Genomic DNA, 17,110 nt, shown 5'->3' with positions numbered 1-17,110 from the left:
TTTTCTTCGTAAGAACATAACGTTTTCTCACCTATCTCAACAGCATTATCAACATTCACTTTCTGGGAACAAATTTTTCCTGTCACAATATTCACAATAGTTTTTGGGTGATCATCGGGCTTCAGAGGATCTATACAATGAGACAGCTTTTCCTTTAACTTAATTTGGTCTGCAGCATCTCCTTTTACTGGAGATGGCATTCCTTTCTTATGCTTAGTTATTTCCATATCTCGTCCAGCATCTCTCATGACATAAATGTCATTTACTAAACGACTGCAAGTGTGAAGGCTGAAAGCCCATCGCTTCACTGCTGATGGATTTAGTGTAAGTCCGATTATTCCTCCTGGTCCATGGCCATGACGCATAAATGTATTCTCAATGAACATGTCTGACCATATAGCATTCCAGATACCTGGTTTGCGACGCAGAAAATGATCGCCTTTCATAAATCGTTCTAGTATTGGAAGTATCTCTTATTTTGTTTCTGAGATATTTTTCCTAAATTCTATGAAAATCCTGCCATCTGTGAGCACAAAATTAAGATTTTACGATTTATTATTACTCATGTCAGTAAATATTTTTTTCAAAAATAGGTTTCAGAAATGGCAACATAAACTTCTTTTGCAGCCGCCATATTGGACGCCATATTGAATATCTCGATTTGTATCAATTTCATAACATTTTTGACTGTATTATTGGAATCTGCAACCCAAAAAACATATAATTCGATACCCATCTTGATAAAATATACAAAAATATTCCTGTTACCTTTACAGCCGCCATATTGGACGCCATATTGAATATCTCGATTTGTATCAATTTCATAACATTTTTGACTTTATTATTGGAATCTGTAACCCAAAAAACATATAATTTGATACCCATCTTGTTAAAATATACAAAAATATTCCTGTCACTTTTACAGTCGCCATATTGACCGCCATCTTGAATTACTCAAAACGCTCAAGGTGTACATTTGTACACCCGGCAGATTCAGATTCAGCACCCTCAAATGAGCTAAAAACCGCTAAAAAACATTAGACATACTGAAATTTTTGGTTTGGTCCAAAAGTAGGGTTTTTCCTCCAGACTATATGTATGTTTTAAACGGTTTCGTAGTATTTCGGCCCAATAACGTTTCCTCCTAAGGCAAAATCCGCAGCATTTCATTCCGGTGTAGTAGTGTTTCGTCCCAATAGGGTTTTGTCCCAATACAAATCCGCGGCAGTTCGTCTTGAGCTATTTTTATTGATTAGTGAACAAGCTAATGAGGAGAATTTCGTCCCAGCGACACACAGCTGATTATTAAAAGATTATGAAATAATGTGTAGAGTGAAGATTTGGATGGAAACAGTAGAAACACGTTAAAACACACGGACACAATGATATCAACCACAAACTCTTGTCGCTGGGGATCGAACCAGGGGTCCCTTGCCCCAGAGGTATTTTTGTATTACTACACCTATGAAAAAGGAAGTATGCAATGCGATAAGGATGTTAATGAAATATATATTTATTAAATGGAAGCACATTTTTCTTCATTAAATTACAATTACAGCTTTCCATTTCTGTTTTTACGTGGCTAAATTCGGATTATGATTACGTAATATTTGAACGATCCTCAAACTAGCGTAGCGTTATTATTTTTCAGACCTTTGACTATGACTTTAAAGACATTCAACAGACAGGATTTGAAATGGTGACCAAGATTCCTCAATTTGAGGCTTTTAAACCTATATTGCACAGACAGCGGCGTGTAGCTCAGGGGATACAGAGAGAGCCCAGTAGTCGTGAGGAAGTGAATTTGGATCCAGAAAGTTCAGTCGTGGCAGATGGCAATACTTTTTCACTAAATGACGGCTGTGATGGTGATAGGTTGTTAATATTTGCTAGTTCCAGACCGAAAGAAATTTTACAACAAGAAGGAATATTTTCTTTGATGGAGCTTCTAAGAGTGTTAGTAAGCAGTTCGCTCAGTTATAGACAATTCATGTGGATTTAGGAAGCACTAGAGAAGAGACCAATGTTACGCCTGCAGTGTTTGCTTTGCTTTCTGATAAGAAAAAGGTTACCTACGGTCCTCTATTTTAGGCTATCGTTCGAGTGGTACCAGAATGGTCTTCTGAAGCCATAAACATCGATTTCGAGTCAGGAGCTTTGGAAGTTATTAAAAATGTCTTCCCAAGAGGGAAATTACAAGGTTGTTTTTTCATTTTTCTCAAAGTCTCTGGAAGAAGGTGCAAAATATCGACCTGATAAATATGTATATATCAAATAAGGAAGTACGGGACTCGATCAGGATGTGTGCTGCCTTAGCCTTTTTGAAGCCAGCAGAAGCGAAGGAAGGATGGCCACATATCCACAGTACCACAGAAGACCACGAAAAACTGACTGATTTTCTCGACTACTTTGTTGATCTGTGGTTGAAAAGTCCACAAATATCAGTTGACATGTGGAACTGCTACCAAAGACGATACTTAACAAATAACACTATAGAAGGTTGGAACCATCACATAAACTCAGTTGTGGGTAAACCACACTCCCGAGTGAAAGATTTGGTTATATTCTTGAAAAAAGAATCAGGACGTTCAGATGCTAAGATTATGAGGATGGAGTTGAATTTAGAAGGGGTGAAAAGGAAGAAAAAGTATGTTTCGATGGATGATAGAATTGTAAGAGCAACTGAGTCACTGAAAAAGTCTGGAGGCATCGAGCAATTTTTAAGAAATCTCTCTTACATAATCCACATGGCTTAATGAAGTTATTGGACGAAGTTATTGATAGCTAGGAATATCATTTAATGAGTGACAAAGCGCAGGCAGCAATTTTATTTTTGGGACTAGGACTTAAGTTTTAAATAATTCCGTGGATTTTTTAGTTTCTAAAAGTTAAAAAAAATAAGCCATGAATTAACCTGGCGGGGACATGGTTTGATTTAACGTCCCTTTTAGCAGCGACGTTATATGAGACGGGACCTATTGATTAACGTGGAAAACTAACCATATGAGTTCCTACCGGGAATCGAAGGCGGATCTTTCATGCCAAAGGCGCGTACGCTAACCGCTTAGTCACGAAGGAGCTCTCGCGGGTTCATGGCGTTCGTGGGTTACTTAGGCCTACTACCCCGTTTCGTATGTGCTGAGTGGGAAGAACGGCAGGCCACCTCTGTCAGAGAGGTGCCAATAAAAGAGGATACGAAGTCCTGGCTGGTGCTAACAATGGACCTTTTCGCAGTGTAAACATCATCCTGTCTGTGTATGTGTGAGTGAGTGTGTGTAACTACTGGACGAAACGCTACTCATCAGGTGGTGGGCTAAAACCTAAGCTTGGTGTTCGTGGAATGGGACGAAACGCTATTGAGACAAAATGCTGCTTGGGACAAAACGATGGCACGTGGTGGGATTGGGACGAAATGCTACTTGGAACGAAATGACACGACACGTTCAATTTTGTCTCAACACAGTAGTGTATTACCTAAAAGAGTAGAAGTGGATGACTCATCATCACCCAAGCCATATTACTATAGGTATTAACGTAAAATTTGGCGAGAATACTCCTTTTGTCACAAAAGTAAGGGATAAGAAAGGAGTTTTGAAATACTAATACTAAAGGGGAAATAGGGTGTTCAAAATTTCTTTCACGAGTAGTGTACCTCAAGAGCCCCTGGAGCTAGAAAATTGAAATGAAATGAAATGAAGTCTTTCAGTTTAACGTCTCATGATCATGCTCTTTAAGCTAAGGGAGACTATGATTTTAAAGAAAGTGAATAATGATGAAAGAATTGGGGAATGAGAATATGGGAGGAAAAGGAGTACCCCGAGTAAACCCACGGATACGATATCCACCACAAAGTAAGTTGGGCGGGTATCAAACCATTGACCCCACGCACCAGAAGTAAGCACTCTATCACTGAATCATTGTGCCCCCTCCCATTAGAGAACTGAAACACTGTACTATAAATTCTGTATTAAAAATAAGGGAACACTTGTTTTAGCGTTTTTTGAAAATCCCACTTATTCTGGGGGAGGGGGAACGGGAAACATTTAAAAATACTAAAATTTTCCTTTGTTTAATCAGAAAGAGCTAAATGTGAGGATTCACTAAAGTTGCAAATCTGGAATTCGGTATATATGGAGGCACGAGTTTTTCGCAATGCGCGATAAAACGAAATGCGTCAGAATTAAGTAATTTTCAGTTTATTGACGTTTAATGATATTCTATGTGTATTTTCATTGCTTTCCGTTGCGCGATAAAACGCAAAATTGAGCTTTGCGCGAAATTTTTAACAATACGCGAAATAACGCGAAATTATAAAAATAGGTTTTCATTAATTTAAAAACGCCAGTTTTCCACTGATGGAACAGTAGAACGTGGCACGAACGGTGCATTTTGGGTGATTCTAACACAGCTGTAGAGAACGTGTTACGCTAGCACCATCGCAAACTTTCCTACTGATAGTAAGTTTAGATACTGATTTTCCTTCAGTTTGATTTTTTAAATTATAGTTTTCTATTAAGTGAAATTTACAGTGCCAAGTGTAATATTCAGTGTATTTTATTTTTAGATAATTAGTGGTTTATTTTTGTAGTGATCTGTGAATAAAAGGAACAATTGTAACAATGTTATGTCAGGGGCTACAAAATGCGAAACTTTATTTGGAAATTACGACGAAATGCGAAATATGATAAATGAAACGCGAAACTTTCAAATTTTTAATGCGAAAAACTCGTGCCCTTACCGTATACTGTATATAGAATTTTAATTAGAAATAAAGGAATAAGCATTTCAGCGTTTCTGATAACTCCGTTTCAAAATGGAGAAGAGGACAATTTCAACCATATTGAAATTTCCTTTTATTTATTTATTTTCAAAGTGCTGAATGTCAGAATTCGCTGAAGTTGGAGATGTAAAATTCGGTACATAAACACATGAATAAAAATAAGGGAATACATGTTTCATGATTTTTGAAATTTTCACGAATAACGTTCTTGCCTAACTCGGGGTTTGGGGATGCCGCAATACTCACTGCACTTAGCCTGGGGTTGTTCTTAATTTTGCGAAGAATAGCACGTTCGTCACTATCTGACAATGTTCTGGGCTGTCCAATTTGTGGTATGGATTCTATTCTATTTTCATTTTTATACATTCTGACAAGTATCTAACGGTACTCTTGGGGATGCGTAATATTTCAGCTTATTTTATTTATTTATTTATATGAAAGTACACAGGCATACACCCACAACATACCTTCTTGACTTACATAATTGATGGTAACATGACTTTACAAAGAAGAAAAATAAAACATGGAAAGAGAAAAAATAAAAGAAAAAATAAAAGAAAAAATACTAAAAAATAAAAAGGAAAGAATGTACAATCCAGCCACGAAAACAATAATATACATATATATAATATATATCAGTACGTTAACAAATAATAATAGATCATACATGGTCATTATTCAGTATTTCATAGAGAAGTTTGACAAATTTAACTTTTCCATCTGAAAATGTGTCCATCCTATCATTTAATTTATTATAGATTCTCAGCATTCGTATAATTGGTGAGTGTGCATGAGTTGAACTTTCCGACATAGGTATATAAAAGATATTTTGATTTCTGGAGCAATATCTTGGTACATAGAAAGGGATATGTAGCAACAGTGTTGAACTATTAATTCTATTTGTCAATATATTTCTTAAAATAATAAGAGAATGTACAATTCTTCTATCCTTTAAGCTACTTAGGTTGAATAGCGAGCGTAAAAGTGACACTGACAAGTAAGTTGTTGAATCTGGTTTAAATGTTTTATAATATAAATATCTCAAAAATTTGTTTTGAATCACCTCAATTGCTTGGATGTCTCTCTTAAAGTGGGGACTCCAGATTACCGACGCATACTCTAATTTGCTTCTAACTAGGGTTGCATATAACTTGATAATTACTGATGGTTGTGAAAATATTTTTGTGTTTCTGATAACAAAACCTAAGGCTCTATTTGCTGAGTCTATAACACTAACTAAATGATTACCAAATGTTAATTTACAATCAAAAATTACACCAAGATCTCTAATCGATGTAACATTCTCTATTTGGATATTATTAATTTTGTATACATATTTAACTAATTTGTTTTTTCTATTAAAGGTTACACTTTTACACTTATTTACGTTTAGTTGTAGTTTATTTAAACCACACCAATCTATGATTTTATTCAAGTTTTGTTGTAAAATTTTGCTATCTTCTTCATCTGTAACTGATTTATAAATCTTTACATCGTCGGCAAATAACAAACAATTGGAATTTTCTACAACCTCAGGCAAATCATTAATTAGAATTAAAAACAACAAAGGACCAAGATTGGAACCTTGCAGAACACCAGATGAACTTACAAACTGATAAGAAATTTCTTGTTGAAACTCTACATATTGATTTCTATTATGTAAATAAGATAGAAACAACATAATTAAATTTTTGGATAATCCGAATGTTATAAGTTTCTTGATTAATATTTCATGATCTATTTTGTCAAAAGCCTTAGCAAAGTCCAAATATATTACATCCATTTGTTTCTTTTTTTCAAAACAATTGTAGATCTCCTGTGAGAATTCCAACAAGTTATATAGTTACTGTTGATCTGTTAGGGAAAAAGCCATGTTGATTTGGAGAAATGCAAATTTTCACATGATTAAACACCTTTTCGTATAGTATGTATTCATATACTTTACACATTGAATTAATTATTGAAATAGGCCTATAATTTGTCATAACGTTCGAATTACCTGATTTCAAAATTGGAGTTATTTTTGTTTCTTTCCATTTTTGAGGAAAAATATTAGTTTTCAATGACAAATTAATAATAAATTTAATTTGTTCGCATAGAACATCTCCACATGCCTTAATAACGTAAGAAGGAATTCCATCTGGGCCACAATATTGTTTGGGTTTGAGATGCTTAATAGCACTCTTAACCTCATCTGAAGAAACATAGTTAAAATGCAAAATATCAAGTTTGTGATGTATGTTCGGAAAATCTGCAAGAACATCATTAATTTTATAACTAAAGTTGGTTTGACTGTAAACTGAAGAAAAATATTTTGCAAAACCGTTTGAAATATTGCCTTGGGAAAAGTTCTCGTTATTCAAAGTGTACACTAGATTTCTTATGTTATGTTGTTGTTTGGTATTTACAAATGACCAAAAACGTTTTATATTATCATTGACATTCATTTGGAGTTGTTCTATGTAATCATCATAAGCTCTATGTATAAGCTGTTTTAATTCCGACCTTAAGTTCCTGAATCTTTCGTCATAATACCTAGAGAATTTACGCTTTTTAGCACATTTTTTCTTAATTTTAATAGTTTGAATTATTTCTCTGGTAAACCATACTGGATACCGAGATTTCCTAACTTGCGTACATATTGGTATACAATTATCAAAACATTTATATAAAGAATCATATAGAAACATTAATGCTAAGTCGACACTATCGAAATCATATAGGTTTTTCCAGTCATAATCACGCAGTGTACAGTATAATTTGTAAAAATCAGCTTTCCTATAATTATAATATTTTCTTTGCGTTGCCTTACTTATGGGCATTTTTTGGCTGACGGTACTGAAATTGATAAACTAGGATGATTAACATCTTCAGGCACTAAGGGAGACTCATCTTGCTCGAGTTCTACTGTAACATTCGCTAGAACCAAATCTAAGGTTCTTAGGTTATGATTTTGTATAGTATTATATGAAGTCATGTTAAAATATGAAATAAATTGTTGGAGCCTTTGACACGTTCTCGATCCTCCTAGGAGATTATGATTTGAATTACCAATTTCTTTTATATTAAAGTCTCCAACTATAAAGATGTCGGAAGCAACTAAACAGTTGTTCTGTTCTAAATGATTAAAATAATCTTGATATACACTTATTGGAGAAGATGGTGTTATATAAACAACATTTATAAATAACTTTTGAGTTTCATCACGAATATATATTGTGAGTGATTCACAATTTTGTGCATTATATGTTACCTCATGAATAGTTTTATATAACTTCTTAACCGCCACAAGTACACCCCCACCTCCAGATTTACCTGATAACGTAAGGTCTCTATCATTTCTAAAAACATTATACCTGTTATCGAATAATTCAGCAGTCTTAACATCAGTATTCAAAAATGTTTCTGTTAAGGCTATAATATCATAGTTACTACTTAATATGTTTTTGTGAAAAAGGTGAGTTTTGGTCCTGAGACCCCTAACATTTTGATAATATAATGACAGTTTATTTTTGTACTCCATCTCCTATACGAGTATTTATAAATATTAACCAATTGATATCAGTGAGATAATTAAAACCATTATGTACATGAAAAGATACAATTATAATGAAATTAATAGGGATTTTATGACCAAAGCACAACAAATTTAACCCTGTAATTTGTCTAAGTCCTCCTCTGAGGAGATTACATGAATGGGGCTGATTTTAACTTTCCCACTATAATCTACCCACAGATATTTATAGTTTTTATCACGTTGCAGCTGCTTTGCCTTAGCAAACAATATTTTCCTGGTTGGGGTCAAGGATTGATTAATATATATTGGATTGTCACTATTCATACCTATATCAATTGTAGATAGGTTTCTCTTTACTTTTCTTCGTGAAAGAAATAACTCTTTATGATGTCTTCGGACAAACTTAACTATAATACCAGTAGTAGGTCGATTATTGAATTTCTTTAACCGATGACAAGCATCGATCATTGTTTCATCAATGTGTACATTTAAAGCCTTTCCGATATTCATTACAATTTCAGGGATATTTTCTTGGGGGGATTCAGGCACTCCATATATTTCCAGGGTATTACACCGAGAGTACTGTTCCATGTCAACACACTTAGCTTTTAATTCCAGGATTTGCTTTTTCAATGATTTATTCTCACTTGTCAAACTTTCTATCAACACTTGCTGTTTTTCAATTAATTGTTGTTGATTAGTAAGCAACGTTTGATTACTGTCCAACTTTTCGTGACAGGAATCTGAGGACTTGCCTAAATCGCGCTCCATTTCACGAGAAGACTTTCTTATATTACTGATTTCTTCTTTCATATCGAGCAGCAGTTTATAAACATCCGCAATAGATGGGACAGACTCAGGTGATATTTCTGACTCCTGCATACTACTTCGACGTTTCTTTGAACAGTACGGGCAGCGCCAGTGTTTGTTTTGAGATTTAATAAACTCAACGTCTGCTGCGTTTAATTTCACACACCGAGAATGCATCCAATTATGACAGTCCATGCACTGTAATTTAGCTGATATGTCCTGTCTTGGTACCGGTTTTGTACATTCCGAACAGACACTCATGACAACAATCGATATCTCGAATCACTGATCGACTCCGGAAATTTAGGCTTACTGATATGGCTACTCTGTTCAGCAATGTAAACAAAGAATCAAAGCGACTTATAATTACGTTATATACTGCCGTATCATATACTTACTGATATAATATGCTCACCAACGTTACTACTGTATATTCATAGTCATTTGTAATCACTACACATCACTACAATTAACACTTTACATTCAATTTAAGCCAGAATTCCGGAGCACAAAAAACCAAGTCATCCAGCACTCATGCCAATGTTGCCAATGTTTTTAGCGTATTTACGGCCTTTTGCATGATGACAGATCACCAATTGCCAGTGCTTGAGACTCGTATTTTTACCTTTTCTACCCATATTCGCCACAGTCCATATAACCTGTTTGATTCACAACGTTCAGTGCTGTTTATGCACCTCTGCTATTACCTCTCTTCTGCTGTCATCTGCAGTACACGTCTTGTCACTGTACCATGCTCTCTACATAGTACAGAGAGAGTAAACACCGTTGGTGCTATCGAAACCGAATATTAATAGGAGGTATTTTTGGTCCATTATCTGTTTCACATCCTGCCACCAAGCATTGATTAGCATTTAGTGTCACATTTTCTTTCTTTCATCGTTCAATATATAACCACGTATCTTTTGCCTTACAAATTACGTGTACTTGACCGTTTATTATCCAAATCATATTTGTTTTTGGCAATTCCCTAATAAAAACCGAATATTAATTTGAGCGACTTTATGTCTTGAATCACTTAATTTAGTTTAAAATGGAAGTATGGGCTTAAATTTAGAGTTGCTCCTCCAGTTTCAAACCTACAAAAAAGCAGTTAAAACGTTAAAAATTGTTAGGTTAAATAGGTTAGATTAGTTTATGTTAGGTTTGGTTTGGTTAGGTTAGGTTACCCGATAAGACTTTAGTTAGACTAGAACAGTGACTGGAACCGGTTCTGATAGAAGCTTTAATTGTCCTAAAAAAGAATCTGTCTCAGTTGTCTGAATCTCTCACTTATATATCAATCCTCGAAGTCGATCTAAGGAACCAGCCGCGGAAAGCAAGGAATACGAATTTACCTCCTCGAAGCAAAAGAGGACAGCTTCTTGCTATTGTAAACCCGAGAGAAGTGTTTCCACCAATATGAGAAATTATTAGGTAGCAATTTTATTACATAAAAACTGTAGTTATACACTTATCATAATATTATATATGTACAAATAAGAATAAATAAACATATACCTTCTTAATTTAAAACCAGGCCTAACATATTTATATGAACCTAAATTACACCTACTATTTTATAAAATATATGTATATACAGAGTGTTTCGAAACAAACCGACAACATTTGGGAGGTTATTCCTGACACCAAAATAAGACAGAAAGTATAGACCAACCTGGGTGCACAAATGCTTCCTTTCGAAGTTACAGGCTGCCGAAAACATGAAAAAATGAAATTTAAAGGTCCATAGCTCCAAACCTATGGGGCCTATCGCAGTCGGATCAAGGCTTATTAACTAGTATGTACCGTATCCAAATATCCAAGTTTCACAATCCTGCGGTACTTCCGAAACAATTTTTATAGAGGTAGTTGGTGAGTACTTTAGAATATATGCCTGTAGCCAAAGTCCTTCTATAAAAATTGTTGCGTGAGTATCACAGGATTCTGAAACATATATTTTTGTATAGCGCACACATTAGTTCCTAACTGAAGTCTTGATCCGACTGCGATAGGCCCATAGTTTTGGACCTATGGACCTTTAAATTTAATTTTTTCATGTTTTCAGCAGCCTATAACTCCGAAAGAAATCATTTGTGCACTCAAGTTGGACTGTACTTCTTGTCTTATGTCTTATTTTTTTTTTTGTCAGGAATCACATCCCAAACGTGATGAGAAACAATTTCAACTTATTTTACGGCAACTTTGCTCCTAGGAACCCTGCCAAAATGTTGTGAAAGAAGACTATGAAAAAGTCAGTTTCAGTTGGAAATCAGCCTCTGTTGGATTCTTCGCATATGGATTCCGAAAATGATTGTGTTAAATTGTGATTTTCGATTATTGGTTATTATGAGTGGTGAAATATTAAAAGTAATATGTTGCAAAATAGGTTGAAAACAAAGTTTGTTATTAACGAGCTTACATTCTTTCAGTGCTATTGTATTTCAACTCAGGTTGTAATGAACCACAGCAAAGTTTACAAATAATTCATATTTGGATAGCAGAAACCTTACCGGTACATCTAGTATTTAATTGTGTTTTATGATTATTGCAAAGGATACTGTTTTCAACGATGTGAAGGATTTCATTGTTTATATAATGTCGACGTCTCCCATAGCAAGTGTCGATTTCTTCCGGAAGACTTCCAAAATCTACTGATCCGCACCATTCTTTTATGTGTTCTTGCATTTGCAAGTATTACATTCACGGGGATGATTTTGTTTTATAGCTAGGGCAAGGATTATTGTCAAGTGCTATTATTGCAGGACAAAACTAATGTAACTTTCAGAGTAGTATCGAGTTGTTTCTTAAGTTGTCGAAATATCGCACAATGATCCTATAGTGAATTACTGCATATTAGCAAAGATAAAAATGGGAGACTGATAGCTCTTAATCAAATACTCCCCCTTCCAATTGCCTAATAGTTTTGGCACAAATTTAGTAAGACCTACATGCACAAGTATCTTGCTATCCTCCTCAATTGTAACATGTCAAAAAGAACAATAGTTTTAAAAACTTTCTTGAAAAATGTCTGTGAGTAGTGCACTGTGTACGTGGATTCTTGGAATGTTATATTCCTCTTTGTTTATCTCGTATGTTCCTATAAAAGAAAAGATTTATTCGTAATGAAATTCATAATATTTTAATATACTTGCGGCATAAATTCTTATTTGAGGTGTCCATAACCAAGGTGCTTCACAGCCTTAGTATTCCGTAGTACGTAAGTTGAGTTTCAGGAAGTAAAGATGTTTCGATTTCGCATCCCGGCGTACTCGAATCCTGGTTACAAGCATTAGTGAGTAGCGTTGCTAACATACAATTTTTGCGGGTTTCGTATAAATACTTTTCTTTGAGAACATGGCCACAACCGTCAGATAAGGTCAATCCCTCTAATAATCGCTATCTACAATTAACGCGTTGTGTGTCACGAGTTATACAGATTAATGGAAACGCCTGTAGTTTTCAAAACGTACACTGTAAGATTTGAAATGTGGTAACAATGAAGGTACATATGTAGTGCCTATCCGATGCCGTAAGCGTCGGTGGACCACTGATGGGGAACTAGTAACATCTCGTCAAAAATTGGCGGCCCCGCAGCAACGATCCGCGGTGGCCTACTTCAGTTTTGAAAATTATACCACCAGCGGCACAAACGCGACAAAACACCAATGGACCACAAAATTACCCTCCCAAAATATGTTAAATCGCCTATACGCGTGATTTGTTTACATCAAGGTGAGTCTAAAAAGCACTAGAAAAAGTTAAGAAGTACCTCGTAGTGGGCGGGAACCATCAACCTTATGATTAGTAAGCGCTTGTTCTTCCAATTTCGCCTCGGAGGCAGTGAAGGAAGCATCACTTGTAAGAGGATAAATCTTTGAGGTCGTTTTAATTTGGCTTATCAGAGTGCTCCTTTAGCCGTGTATATTCGACGACAACCGTTTGGGATAAGATAAAATGCGTTCGCCATATAATTTTATAATAAAACGACTCGCGTTATTTACTTTATTTCATAGTTTTTTCATATTCACTTTCTATTGATCGGCGACAGTTGCCATCTAAATTCATACAATTATACGCACTCATCTCAAGATTTTTCACGTAGAGGTAGGGGTTACTCTTGACTTCTGGGGCTCACTTTAGGAACAATTCTTCAGGAAAAAAATAATATATAATAATAACAACATGACTGGCGATAATTCGTGTTGGCGCCTTCGCGATTCTCCGCGACAAATCAAAGGAGCGCGAACCAAAATGAAGTCCTCACCCCGACTCTAGATATCTGTTTCGACTCGACGAAACCCTGCCGTCAGTGGCACACTAGCGGCAATCCTTCGACGCGTTGCTATTTCGACGATCGACATTTACCGGCAGGTGGACCACTAGGTGTTGGCGACGATTACATCATGTCATTAGCGGTGTATTAGGCTATTGTCTGTAGTACGTCAGGCGCGGTAGAACGGAGGCGTGTGTTGGAGAAAACAGACAGGGAAACAAGGGCGCCGATTTCTCTGTAACTTTAGGGGGCCCATTCACAAAAAAATATGTATAACAATACATATAACAAGATAAAATACATATAAAAATATAGGGTGGCCCGCATGAGCTTTGGGGGGGGGGAGGGCAGGATCGGCACCCTTGGATGGAAAATCTCTTCAGAAGCCAAATTGTGGATGCACACGAGTAGTTAGCTCAAGTTTGTTAACTGTGTCGAGAGGTACGGTGCCACTATGGATGATAGCCTACCGAACTTGTGGTAAAACAACATTGTTGAAGAGTAATAGTAGACTAAGGATCTGTGAGCATTGAAGATGATTGTTTCAATGAACCATACACGGAATGTAGTAATAGGAACTTGAAACCATGGGCTGCATAAACTGAACACCATCTGCGGCGGGACTTCAATTTATGAAGTGTCAACAACGATTTAGCATGATGAAAATGCTACCGAGATTATGCAAAGTAAAACGCAATGCTTGGGAACGCATAATATGATCCGATGAATCCCCTTTCACTTATTTACGGAATAGTATTTATGTACGGAGGATACTCAAAGAATGTCATGCTCAGAACTTTGATTTTGATAACCATCTGTATATCACTTGAAGCTATAATTTCAGGACATCTTTATTCTAACAAGAAACGGACATGAACTTGTTATCTGGACATCCAAATCAAACCTAGTCCATTCGATAAACGTAACAAAAATATGTTCATGCACAAACAATTAGGTAGCATGGACAAAGGAGTAAGTCCCTAGGGCCCTGTTAGTAAAAAGAAAATCGTAGACTCGCACTGAAATAGCTATTGCATCAACACTGTTCATTGGAAAGTCATAGTTTATAGTTCATTCTCTTCAGCATGAAACAAGCTTTCCAGAGGTGCTATGAATTGGTTCCCATAATGTAATTGAATAGGGAAAATTGGGAGAATGTCTGGAAAATACCCTCCAGAAATCCCTTTTATCAACTTTGCACCCCTCTGGAGTAGCCCCTGGTACAAGTACACAATCCAAATGTATGTCGAAAAATACTATAAAGGATAAGAAATATGTGTATTGATATGTATTGATATATATATATTGATTTTTGTATTGTTTGTGTTGATAGACAGAATAGCCAAGAGGGAAAAGCGTGTATAGGTATTGGCCCCAGGGACTTACTCCTTTGTCCATAGCACCTAATTTTTTGTGCATTAACATATCTTTGTTATGTTTATCGAATGGACTTGGTTTGGTTCGGATATCCGGATGGCAGGTGCATGTCCGTTCCTTGTAAGATTGCATACTTTGTACGTTGAATGTCCGGTTGTTTGGTTTTCAAAACAGTATGAACTAATTGCTGCCTTCAAATTATACCTGCAGTATAGCGAATGTTTGGGAGAGTGTATTAAGTACTAAACTACTGATTATTGCAATATATCAAATTTTTAGGTTGAAATGAGAGAGTGCAAGACGAGTTCGCATATCAAGTTTGTGTTAATGATAATTATTGATGTAACATAGTAAATAATTTATATATACTGTATAGCAAAAAGTTAATCGAAAAATGTTTAGTTTCGAACAAATAACCGACATAATACCCTTGATATGATTTTTGGTCTCAAGCTATAAATAGCAGTGAACACTTCAAGTTTCATTAAATTATCAAGAAATATTGTAACACGTACGATATATAATTCATTTATTACTTTTATTTGGAGGGGAAACAAAACCAATAAATCAAGAATAATAACAAAAACAACAAAATGCAATAACAAAGTAATCTGAGTAAATAAGAAGTAGAAGATACATGAACAGTTATCATAAAAAATAAATTATAATTAGAAATGTAGCAAAAGTTACTTACGATCTACATCAGCTCGATGTTCTGTGGATCCCTGACCAATAGACGAAGGAACCAACTGCAGAGAAATGAAAGGAAAGTCGTGATTATTCAGTTTTAAGGTTTCATCTTAGCATATAATAAGAAAAGCACTTAACAGTACTACATGCGTGAAATTTCTAAATGACATTTCACATTATTATTACAATTTTGGCGGTATTTAACTTAATGGATAGCTCCTCAAGATCTAGTTCACACGTAATAGTATGCTTTAAAAGTGGTGGACATCGGTTCAAATCGTCTACTCATGAATTATTGTATTAAATTAAGAATTACTTTAATTACACTTTTGTTACATTGGTTCGTCGGCTGTACTTTGTTGTCCATTTCAAGCACAAAGGTTATATGAGACATGAACCTAGAGTCTACAGTGGACTCTGAATCTGTATAATTCGTTCAAATGTTACGGTTCTCCCGTCGGAAATCGAGTCCAGATGTCCGTGCACCAAAGGCGTGGAACTTGAAATAAGAGAAACAACACATGTCTCCTCTGGCCCTCTTATAAACAAAAAGGTCTGGCCTCCTGACCTCCCTCTAGTTACGCCTATGTCCAAGATGAAAATGAGTGTGTTAACCAAGGATGTTATAAAAGAGAGGATCTTCCTATACAACAAAATCGTGAAACCCGCTTTGTCATAGTTTCGCCACCTCCACCTTGCACGCTCCGCCTAATAAGATCGCAATGTTTTGAGCCAACATTCATTTCGGAAACGAGAGTAGCCAATCAGACATTTTTTTTTGGCAGACGCTCGGTTTCTTTCTTGGCATCATTCAGTTAACAAGATGAAGAAACATATGAGCAGATCCTCTATTTTATAACAACCTTGGTGTTAACTATACAGCCATGAGGGAAGTGACGTGTCAAAATAAACGAGAAAGATTGATATCGTGTCCAATTCATAGTTTTCTGGGTTGCTGAGATGAGTACTTTCACTCTCGATGAGTTTCAAGACCAAATATATCCCCCATGCATATCCTAAGGAGGAAGGGGTTCAAGTACGTTCGATATACAAATTCTCCCCTGAGTGGAACGGGCACTTCAGCTAGTAATAATATAAACTATAATAGTGTAAGAATTTAAGTTTCCATAAAGTAGTAATTCTATCTAGTACTGAGCATTCTGTCTCAAAATTAATTTTAAGTGTTTATTAGCCTGTTAACTGGGGAGTTTCCAAATGAGAAAGTTGCATCTGAATGCGGAATAAATTTGTTAAAAGTACATATTATGAAAGGAAATCTTTGAGTTTCACGTTCCACAACATGCCCAATACTATACGTATTAATTCGTCAAGCTCAATACGAAATCTTATTATGTTGCTAACAATAAAAGTACTCAATATACACTAGTTACATTCAAAATAACTGCCGAATCGATTGAAAATTGTATTTATATGTATTTGAAATACTTTCTGTACTTTATAGAGTACTAGCGTCAATTACCCACTTCGCTGGGTTAAAATAACAAAAATTGATATGTTCCGCTAGTCAGACACTTTTTACTATTACTAAAGCGCTCCCTGACAGACGATGTTCTTTTGTCTTAAAATATTAAATATTAGTATTGTGAGCTAAATTTGGATTTAAACATCAGAAGTGTCATTGTTCATCTCAGCAACTCCGAGA

The 17,110-nt window shown here is 35.5% G+C and overlaps 2 protein-coding genes across 2 annotated transcripts in view; one reads left to right on the top strand and one right to left on the bottom strand.

Moving 5' to 3' along the window:
- Positions 1–17,110, bottom strand: part of LOC145683930 (uncharacterized) — a 65,147-nt gene that overhangs the window by 22,495 nt on the left and 25,542 nt on the right. Inside the window, exon 2 of the mRNA XM_081755615.1 lies at positions 15,452–15,506. Within this exon, the coding sequence (XP_081611741.1) occupies positions 15,452–15,506 (55 nt within the window). The remainder of the gene's footprint in view (positions 1–15,451; positions 15,507–17,110) is intronic.
- The window catches only part of LOC145683932 (uncharacterized), a 35,648-nt gene that overhangs the window by 17,488 nt on the left and 1,050 nt on the right, over positions 1–17,110 (top strand). The window lies entirely within an intron of this gene.

Source organism: Thermobia domestica, chromosome 4 (assembly GCF_964235325.1).
Source record: "Thermobia domestica chromosome 4, izTheDome1.hap1.1, whole genome shotgun sequence".
In the NCBI taxonomy this organism is placed as follows: Eukaryota; Metazoa; Arthropoda; class Insecta; order Zygentoma; family Lepismatidae; genus Thermobia; species Thermobia domestica.
This window is presented reverse-complemented; position numbering and strand designations above follow the sequence as displayed.